Here is an 11,498-nt window from a genome sequence, read left to right on the forward strand (position 1 = left end):
TTTTGTCGTGTTGTGTAGGGGGTATGAAATTAAGTATATTTGAGGCCCTATTGGCACGATATTTTATCGTGAGGTGAAAGTGGTCCTGATAGAAATGATGTGATAAGTCAATTTTGTTAGGTACGAGATGATCAAATATTATTAGAATCAAACATCATTCTACATCCTAATCAACAACTATAATTATGTATACGTATGAATCGTTGAGCTAATTTTAACGTATTGATTATACAGCCACTTATTTATACAAAGTAAATTGTTTTAGGTGTTCTAATGCAGTGAATATTTCTTAAAAGAACTTTCCTTTGTTTACTAAGGCAAATTTTACTTACTTTAATTACGTTACAGAAATTGGAAAGAAGCTAGGCACGTAACTATTTAAATCTAGTTATACGCTTTTCTGATTACTGAATTGGCTGAATGCATTATCCAAATAAAACTAGAAATGTTCGTCTGTACAACTTTATTTATTGAAATTACCACTTCTACAAAACTACTCAATATCACTGGAAGACATCCCTGTCTTACAGTTTATTTTTTCCAGATTATCAATATCCTGGCCACGATTGCTGCCAAATGGTTTTACCAATATTATAAGTGAAGATGGCACGAGGTACTACAACGATCTCATTGATGGATTACTGGAGAAGGGAATCGAACCTGTCGTCACATTGTACCATTGGGATCTGCCACAGAACTTACAGGATTTAGGTATTTGTCTGGAATTAATACGGTTGATAGATCTTTGAAAAGTCTTTAAAACGTCTCATCGATATTTTGTTTTGGAATAATTGTTTTGCTAATTAACGTAAAATCTTAAATTTAGTTAGAACAAAGAACGTAAAAGCGATAGATTAAATAAGACAAAATTTTTATTTTGACTCACTTTACAATTTCAATAATTTACGAAAATTCATTTTTATTAACGAAATACCTCGTAGTTCAGGGGCGTCATATCGTATCATAAATCTTGGATAGGTATAACGTTTTCTTATAATATTTTCAGTCACCAAATAATTATTTAACAATATAATCACAAAAAGAAAAGAAAATAAGCCTATATTCATATTAAAAACGTATTATTCCTGTATTCCAGGTGGCTGGACGAACCCCCTTATCGTAGGTTGGTTCAAAGACTACGCAAGAATTGTGTATACTCTCTTTGGAGATCGAGTCAAAACCTGGATAACAATCAACGAACCCATAGTTATATGTGAAGTGGGTTATACCATGGGTTCATTCGCCCCTGGTATATCTAGCCCTGGTATTGGCAGTTATTTGTGTGGAAAGAATATTTTAATGGCTCATGCTGCTGCGTGGAGAGTATATGATGAAGAGTTTAAGCCGAAATATCATGGTAAAGAAACTTTTTTTTATATTCGATGTTATAAATTGATTAGTATCAACCCGTATTGATACGCAAAGTGGAATATACCATAGGTATGTTTGCTCCAACAATACCTTTTTAATATTTAAAACAATGAGTAGACATTTTTAGACATTTTTCTAATATTTTGTAAAATATTTTCCCATAACAACGTAAAAAAAAATGGTTAAGTCTGTAAAGTCGGTTTACTGACGATAGTTGAACGTGACAACGTCCGATTGTGCTTCTTTGTCGCTCTTTCCACGCTCTCGCTTGCACTTCAAGCCTTACATGGAACGCCTCAGAGCGAGGTAACGCCGCATGAGTCATGTTTTTTCGTGCGTGCAGCCGGCTCTATCGAATTATAAGACGTTGTCAACTTGTCACGTCAAAAAAAAAACAATTACATCTTGGCATAAAATTTGATAATTGATATTCTTTTCAAGATGTTGCATATTTATAGATTTTATTATTTGTCATTTAAATCATAGCTGCAAATAATAAAAATGGTATTTAAATTTGTCCTTTAAGGTAAAGTATCCCTAACAAACCAAATATTTTGGATGGAGCCATATTCCGAGGAGTTTATAGAAGAAGCTGAATTCACAATGCAGTACGGAGTAAGTATTTTTATAACTATTTACATGACGAACGACTAACGCATATGAAGCGATAAACGCAACGTTGCCGCACCGTACGATGAACGCATGTTGAGCGATAGACGCAACGTTGCCGCACCGTAGACGCAGTTTTTGTGAATGCTTGCATCCTTCGTTTCTACGCATGCATTCGTATTATAATCTTCAACTGATGAAACGTGGGCATGACATTTGTATTCCATTATTTTTATATTATATTCTTTTTCTCGAGGATTTTTGTTATATAACATAACAGTAATATATGACAAAAAAGCATGACGAGTGTACAAATAGCGTTTATATTTTTTAAATAATCTTCAACACAGACAAGAATGTAGACGGTAAGTAAAACTAGATTTGTTTTATTATATTACAGGCAGGGATTTATTCTCACCCTATTTATACGAAAGAGGGAGGTTGGCCGCCAACTTTTGAGAAATATATCGCGGAAAAGAGCAAGAGGGAGGGATACCCTAGATCCAGGTTACCTGCTTTTACGGAAGAAGAGAAAGAGTTTGTTAAAGGTAAAATATATTTCGTCAAATTTGTTTGAATATATTTAGTCAAGTTGTTTCAATCTTATTATTTATAATTGATGCAGTAAAAGTACAGGGTGCAATTTTAATAGATTTTAGTCGGTTCGATTCTCAAGTGTGTTATGCGAATGTTCTAAAATCATAGACTGCAGTTTTCTATCTTTTCAAAACAATAAAATTTTCTATCTACAATATGAAGGGTTTTTTATATTATATATTTACTTTACCAGCACGTGGCATTACAAATTTCCAGCTTATGTAAAAAATCAAGACAATTTTTACACACGGCACGATCTGATCCCACACTAAGCTTTCGCTTGGGTTATGGAAACCAGATGGCTGATAGACCGGGAGATACTGACACAAAATTTCGAGTCATTTGTAACAGGATGGCGGTTCTACAGGGGTCTTAGTACGCAATGATAAAAAGAAAAATGATGGTGTGATCGCTGGTATCGGTGGTTTAGTCGCGTGGGCGTTAGCCGAACTCGTCGGAAAAATAGCGAAAGTCAAACGATTTGTAACACAAAAATTTTAGTATTTACCGATAGCCCATAAAAAAGAAGTAGGCGGTAGTGTCATGCCATACTTTTCCGGTGTGACTTACAGCCCGCCATACCGACGCGAATATGTTGATTTAAATAAAACAATTATTCAACCATTTGTACCAGGCTAACTTTTGCACAGGTAACCATCGTCGTGCAGCCATTTACGAAAATCGCCATGCCATACTTTTCGGACGATTCCAAATGGTCGCCATACCGCCGAAAATCTGCAAAAAAAATTTATTTCGCCAAACTTTTTGTACCAGTATTGCATTTGGATTTTTGGAGAGTATTTGATAAAATGTGACCATTATTATATTTGCCATACTTCTAGTAGGGGGAAAAAGTGCTGTCATACTTGAAAAATTAATTTAGTATGAATTTATATAAGTGAAGATTTCCAACACCTAGATCTTTGAAATTTTGTATTTATATTCTTTGATCCTCAAACTTCCAGGAAAAATAAGTGCCATACTGTTACAAATCGTTTGACTTTCGCTATTTTCCGACGAGTTCGACTAACGCCCACGCGACTAAGCCGCCGGTACCAGCGTTCACACCATCATTTTTCTTTTTGTCATTGCGTACTAAGAACCCTGTAGAACCGCCATCCTGTTACAAATGACTCGAAATTTTGTGTCAGTATCTCCCGGTCTATGATAAACATACATAATAAGTATATAATATTAATTAAATTCTTATGTAGATAATTAACACATCTGTCAACGGACTGCGTAAAGTGTACAAGTATATTTTGAATGTGCTAATAATTGGCGTGTAAACAAGTCTCACAGTGATTTACCGAGTGTAATTTGTGACTCATTTTGATCCCACGTTTCGGACTTTTGAGTGAGTAAAACTTATAACACTGCTCACACATTATAAACCTGAAAATTATCATAGTTTCACTATATAACATTTTCAAGAAGAGGGTAAAAACAGAAGAAGAAACTTTGAACAACCTAGTTTTTCAACAACAAAATAACAATAACATCTGCAACTGTCATAATTCACTGTCAAGTGTCAACTGCCAATTCACACAAAAGTTGCCATAGATAAAAAAAAATTATATGAATATTTTCTGCTAATGCTGTGTCTACACGATCATTGATTAATTATGGCTGGAGAATGTTTGGCATGTAATTTGAACGTATTAGTGACGCATAAGAGAATCAAATGCACTAAATGTAGTGCACTTTATCATACGGAATGTGTTCTATCAACCAATTCTTCACAAGTGGCCCGTACTAATTGGATATGTCCCGCTTGTGTTGCTGCTTCTCGAAGGGGTGGTGACAACACAAACACACCTATTAGGCCTTCTCCTCGTGCAGTGACGTCCCCTGTGGCTGCTTCCTCCATTGGTGACTCCGCGAATTTTTCTACCATCTTGTCGGAGCTCAAATCATTCCGTAGTGATATGCAATTGAGATTAGACAAACAAGAAGAGAAGATAGACACTTTCAGTGGGGCTCTTGATTGTTTACAATCTGAAATAATCGAAATGAAAAAGTGCTTTCAGTCACTTCGCACCGATCTAGACTCTGTAATGGAATGCTCCAGTAAATTAAAAGATATAAGCAATCGTAATGAGGCCGCTCTGAAGTGTACGAAGAACTCAATTGTGGACATTAAAAACAAACTAGTTGAACATGAAAGCTCACTAGAATTTCTCTCGAAGAAGTTCGACGATATGCAAGCTGATTCCTCGTCACAGACATTAACTACAACTGAATTAAAAGTCAGTACTTCTACTATTGACAATAATTTGAAAACTCTTCAAAATAAGGTTAACCAATTGGAACAAATATCCAGAAGACATAATTTTGAATTACATGGCGTACCTGAAAAAAAGGATGAGAACTTAAATTCAATTGTGTCTAACTTGTTGGATAAAATATCTGTCTCGCTTCCCAACGATGCTGTTATTTCTTGCTATCGTGTGGCCAAACGGGTGAAAAGTACCGACCGCCCGCGCACTATTTTGGTTACATTGATGACTCCTAGGCATCGCGATATGATATTATCAGCAGTGCATCGCTACAACAAATCTAACTCCAGGAATGTATTGAACTCGCTTGACCTTGGTGTTGTAGGTGAAGTTAAACAAGTTTATGTAGCTGAAAATCTCACACCAGAAATGAGACATATTTTCATGGAGGCTAGACAAGCTTCTAAGACACTTGATTACAAGTTCGTGTGGGTTAAGTTTGGGAAGGTCTATATGAGAAAAAACGAACATTCTCCAGCTGTAATCATTAATAGTCTAGATAAGATTAAAAATCTGCCTTAGTCTTTACATAATTATCTGCATCTACATTTAATTTTTATTATTATTTTTTTTTTTAAACCGCTGCATTATGCTAATTTTTTACCAGAATGTAAACAGAATTAGAAGTAAGCTTCAGGATTTCTTTTTAAATGTATTAAACTGCAATTACGATATTATCTGTTTAACAGAAACTAATCTTGATCCTTCAATTAAAGATAGTGAAATATTGGATAATCGCTATAGAATTTTCAGGAGAGATCGGGATAAGTGCACTAGTCATAAAATTTCTGGTGGAGGTGTTTTAATTGCAGTAAAAAAAGATTACATAGTTAATAGAGTTTTCGAATGGGAAACTAATGTGGAATGTATTTGGCTAAGCTTAATTAACTTTAAAAATAAACACATTAGCAAAATTATAAAAATATGTCTAGTGTACTTACCACCGGATCTTTCCATTGATAAACTGAAAGCTTTCTATAATAATACTACTGAGATTTTGTCAGGATCCGATGATTCTTTTATTTTACTGGGGGATTTCAATACTCCTAACTTAGATTGGATTAATTGTAACGCGACGAAAACTGCTACTCCTAGAACTTTGTTTAATGACGTTAAAGTCAACTTAATTTTAGACTTGATGACTTATGGCAACCTTAACCAGTACAATTTTATCAAAAATGACAATAATCGCACTCTGGATTTATTTTTTGCCCGTTTGATTCCGGTATCACTTGAACCCTCAATCGCACTTAGTAAAATGGACGTTCATCATCCACCTTTTGAAGTGTGTGTGAATGACATTCACGTCCCGTCCCTCGAACCATGTAAGAATAATAAAATCTTAAATTTTAGGAAATGTGATATAAATAAATGTAAAGATGAACTTAGGAATATTGATTGGAAGGTTCTCCTTTCCTCCGCGGATATAAATGAAAATCTGACACAGTTTTATGACACTCTAAATCTCATCATTAAAAATAATACACCTTATAAGCAACAAAGAAATTCATCAATACCTATTTGGTTTAGTAACTCTCTAATCAAATGCCTACGGGAAAAAGAGAAATTTCATCATAAATTTAAAATGTATAAAAACCCACGTGATTATGACACTTTCTCTCTTTTGCGTAAAAGGTCTAAAAAGATGATGAAGGAGTGTTATAACAATTATTTAAAAGATGTTGAATCGTGTCTACATAAAGGTAACATTAAATTATTCTGGAATTACGTAAAGAGTAAAAATAAATGTTCAAGTTTTCCCCAACTAGTTAAATATAATAACATTGTTGCTACTAAGGGTAGTGATATCTGTCAAACTTTTGCTAAATATTTCCATTCTGTATATGAAAATAATGCCATTGTTGAGGATCCCGTCCACAACAATTGGTCTAATTGTCTTAACAAAGTAGTAATTGAAGCGCATGATGTTAAAAAACTTCTTAAACAATTGGATCCGAACAAGGGTCCTGGACCGGACGGTATTCCATCTCATTTTGTTAAATCTTGCTATAACGAACTCACCTTACCACTTTATATAATTTTTAATAGATCTCTATCTACAGGCATCTTTCCTGACTTTTGGAAGATCGCTCACGTAATTCCAATATTCAAATCCGGCGATAGATCGGACTGTTGTAATTACAGACCTATCTGCATACTAAATTGCTTTGCTAAAATATTTGAACGTGTTATTTACAATCAAATTTACAATTTTGTTAAACCTTTACTTATTTCTGAACAACATGGATTTGTCGCGCGTAAATCAACAACATCTAATTTAACTGAATATGCTGACTATCTCCTAGAAACTTTGGACAACAAAGGACAAGTGGATGTCATTTACACCGACTTTCAGAAGGCGTTCGATAAAGTCAACCATGAGCTCCTGATTAAAAAGCTGATGATTTGTGGCATACATGGGAACTTATTGCGTTGGATCATCTCGTACATTAAAAACCGCACTCAAATAGTTGCTCTCAACGGCTACCTATCTGAACCCTATTCTGTTCCTTCCGGTGTTCCCCAAGGTTCCCATCTTGGCCCTCTTTTGTTCGCGGTTTTTATAAATGATGCACCCTTACGATTTAATATAGGTAGTAAATGTCTACTTTATGCGGATGATCTGAAACTATATAGAAAAGTCGATAATATTGCTGACTGTCAGTTGCTTCAAGAAGACTTAATTGCTCTTCATGCCTGGTGTAAGAGAAATTTAATGAAATTAAATACCTCTAAGTGTCATGTTGTCACATTTACTAATAAAGTAAACAGTATTAACTTTTCGTATCAAATTTCAAATATTATCTTAGGTCGTAAAGAATTCATACGAGATCTAGGGGTGACATTCGATAAAAGTTTATCATTTATCGATCATGTCGAATCTACTGTCAAAAAAGCCAATCAAAATTTAGGCTTTATATTACGAATGTCCAGATCTTTTAAAAATAAAAATAGTGCCCTAATTCTTTATAAATCTCTGGTCCGTAGCACCCTTGAATATGGCTCCTCAGTGTGGTCTCCATTCTACAAAACACATATCGACAAGCTCGAATCGGTACAAAAACGATTTTTACGTTCTCTATGCAATCGTGAACACCTTAGAAGATCCTTGCCCACCTATGACATTCGGCTTAAATATTTCAATTTGGATTCACTTGAAATGCGACGTAAATTCATTGATTTAACTTATATGTATAAAATTATCAATAACCTAATTCACACTGATATGCTTTGTAAATTCTCTTTATATTGTAACGCTCGTGTCACTCGGAACGCTAAACCCTTCTATATACCCGCCACTCGCTTATATATTTCTTATAATAACCCAGTATATAGGTTATGCCGACTATATAACGAAATAGTTAATAAAGATAACACTATTGACATTTTTTCAAATAGTCTAGCCAGTTTTCGTCGCCTAGTACTTACTGCTCTGCGTAGCACCTGAAGCATACGGATTTATGTCGAATCTTGTTAGCCTAAGTATATCTTTTATTGTATTTTTTTTTTTATTGTTGTGGTAACAGTATTTTTAATTGTTTTTACATCTTTCACACTCTAAACATTTGTGTATCCATAGAATAGGCTTATACATAGAACGTTATTAATTGTACTTGAATAATTTGTTTGTTATATTGTTGTATAAGCTGTTTGGAAACTAATAAAATAAAATAAAAATAAAAAACATCCAGACACAGAGCAAACATCTATGTTCATCACATAAATATTTGCCCTGGGTGGGAATCGAACCCACGACTTCTGGCTTGAAAGGCAGGGTCACTACCAACTAAGCCAACCGGTCAGTCAAAAGAGTAATATTTTATATCTAAAATATTAAGGGTATTTACTTTTCTCGCACGTGGAATTACAAATCTATCCTGTATATAGTTTTAAAGTGAAACTTTTATTACATTGTCTCAAACTTTTTGGTCTGTGTAGCGCATGTCGCGTGACGGTCGGCTGCCGACTAAAGCAGTGTTCGGAACCGTACGATAATTATCGTACAAATACGATAATTTTGTGCCTAAGTTTCACTTTTACAGTGGTTTCATAAAACCACACAACATTTTTTTGTTAAAAATAAACAATAACACGATCACACGCAGGCACACACGACTTCTACGCAGTGAACCACTACACGAGCCGGTTAGCTCGTTCTTTGCAGCCGGGCGAAACGGCTGGCTTGTGGCCGATGTTCGGTGCGGGAGAGATAGATGTATTTCTTGATGTTCATCCCGATTGGCCGCAAGCAGCTAACAGCTGGTTCTTCGTGAGTGAAAAAAATTAATAGTAAAAGTATTTTACTCGGGTCAATTTTCTAGATAATTAATTTAGATGTCACTTTCTAGGTTAAGTTATGAATAAACAATTTCACGTGTGACCTTTGCAGCTTAAGATATATTTAAACAATTTTACGTATCTCTTTTGCAGCTAAAGATAAAATTAAACAATTTCATGTATCACTTTTGCACCTGAAGATATAATTAAACATTATCTATAAATCAAATAATTTAATTTATTTGACGTATTTAACATAATTAAACAATTCCACATATCTTCTTTCTAACTAATAATAAATTTCAGGTATACCCCCCAGGTCTACGCAAATTGCTAGTCTGGTTGAAGAAAAACTACGGTGACTTGGAATACATGATCATTGAGAACGGTTATTCTACAAGGGAAAGAGATCTAAATGATTCTAAAAGAATACAATATTATCAAGACCATTTAGAACAAGTAAGTCTTAATACAATGACTTTATATTTGAAAACACGTTATATTACATACAAACTTACTAAGATAATTATTTAATAGAATCTATCCAATTTTGATTTTATAATTAATTCACATACTTGTATGTATATAACTTTTTCTACAAACGGACATACTTACAAACAACGTTAAAACACATTGCGTATCGCGATCAATGCGGTTGTAGGAAACGCTGACTATACGTTTTTCCACATGTGACTTACAAAATATATAGTTTATATAATGTATGTTTTTTGGCAAATAAATTAATTTGAATATATAGCGTGTGGTATTATAATCTATATTCTATATTTATATTTAAAGGTGACGAGTTTGTTTGTTTAGTTGAACGGTCTAATCTCAAGAACCGTAGTTCTTTTTTATATTTCCTGGTTTAATTAAATATTTTTTTTTAGTATTAGATAGTCAATTTATCGATGAAGGCTATATTATGTGATCGGGTAAAGACCGCAGCGTAGCAATGCGGGCAAAACCGCGGGGCACTGTAGTCTATTACCTTATCTATACTAATATTATAAAGCTGAAGAGTTTGTTTGTTTGTTTGTTTGAACGCACTAATCTCGGGAACTACTGGTCCGATTTGAAAAATTCTTTCGGTGTTAGATAGCCCATTTATCGAGGAAGGCTATAGGCTATATTTCATCACGCTACGGGCAACACTGTAGTGGAGCCACGGGGGTGAAACCGCGCGGAGCAGCTAGTGTAGCATAAAGTTTAAATGGCCTTATAGGAGGCCCGTGTTTATACCCTGCAGTGGTGTGGTATAATATAAGGGCTGTGGGGCTGATGATGAAGATGATGATGATGAGCCGTAGTTTTTAGTAATTTCAGATCTTTTATTATTGCCTGATATAAATATTACTTTAAAATGTTATTCAAACGATTTTTAAGTAAACTTCGGTTTCCAGGTGTTGCTTGCAATACAGGACGGTGTGAATGTAACAAGATATACAGCATGGACTCTGTTAGATAACTTTGAATGGACTGATGGTTACACGTAAGTTATTTTGTGTAAAATGTAAAAAATATGATTTTAACTTAAAGTTAGGTTCGCAGTGATCCTAGTAAACTTATAGAAAATCTATTAGATTTTAATGGGAATCTTCTTTTTAAAATAACTAATGCAACAATACACAAAAAATAAATAAAATGTTAAAACAAATAACCAAATGGCTACCTTGTAGCCAGATAGCGATCTCTTCCAGACCACGTTAAGTATGATAATATTATAAGAGAGTAAAGATAATGTTATAACAATAGTTTTTTCTTAATTTCCAGGTCAAAATTTGGTTTAATCGATGTGGACTTCAACGATCCTTCCCGGAAGAGAACATTACGCGACTCCGCCCTGTTTTACAAAAAAATAATTGAAACACACGAATTGGACGATAGTAATAATATAAATAAGATTTAATAGTTAATATTAATATATTATGAGTATGTATTAATATATTATTAGTTAAGTGTTGAATAAAATTTTGTTGATTTTTAGTTGTTGTTTTTTTTAACCACTTTTTGAATTAAAATTGCGATACATTGACATTGTCTTTCTTTTATTAATTGCATTTAACTATGATCCAATTATAAGTGTACATTTAAACTGAAAGTATAATAAAAAATCTTACCGCCTTCAATTTGATAGGCAGACGTACTTACTCCAAATTAAAAATCGTCGGGAAAGCTATCACTGACTGCATTACAAGTTACCAAAAGGCTACTTGGCCCTAAATAAAATCGATCAGTGAAACAGATGTATATGCATAATGCATCTACCCCTTACCCCACAACGGGGACATGGGACTTCTCTTATAGTTTTATAACCGGTTGAAATTTTATCATATTAATGAAGTTATTTTTCATAACGAATTA

The 11,498-nt window shown here is 33.9% G+C and overlaps 1 protein-coding gene across 3 annotated transcripts in view; it reads left to right on the plus strand.

Moving 5' to 3' along the window:
- Positions 1 to 11,498, plus strand: part of LOC149477485 (myrosinase 1-like) — a 305,300-nt gene that overhangs the window by 9,551 nt on the left and 284,251 nt on the right. For 2 of the 3 annotated variants that reach the window (XM_089711073.1, XM_089711072.1), the window contains exons 4-9: positions 545 to 711; positions 1,097 to 1,357; positions 1,898 to 1,986; positions 2,381 to 2,528; positions 8,963 to 9,126; positions 9,441 to 9,593. In XM_089711073.1, coding sequence (XP_089567199.1) covers positions 545 to 711; positions 1,097 to 1,357; positions 1,898 to 1,986; positions 2,381 to 2,528; positions 8,963 to 9,126; positions 9,441 to 9,593 — 982 coding nt within the window. Of the gene's footprint in view, positions 1 to 544; positions 712 to 1,096; positions 1,358 to 1,897; positions 1,987 to 2,380; positions 2,529 to 8,962; positions 9,127 to 9,440; positions 9,594 to 10,537; positions 10,627 to 10,907; positions 11,119 to 11,498 lie in introns of those variants that run through there. The other variant, XM_089711071.1, reaches the window with a different exon arrangement.

The sequence above is a fragment of the Colias philodice genome, chromosome 25, assembly GCF_061535455.1.
Source record: "Colias philodice isolate Cphi_HAF_F1 chromosome 25, ilColPhil1 Martin Lab GWU primary, whole genome shotgun sequence".
Taxonomy (NCBI): domain Eukaryota; kingdom Metazoa; phylum Arthropoda; class Insecta; order Lepidoptera; family Pieridae; genus Colias; species Colias philodice.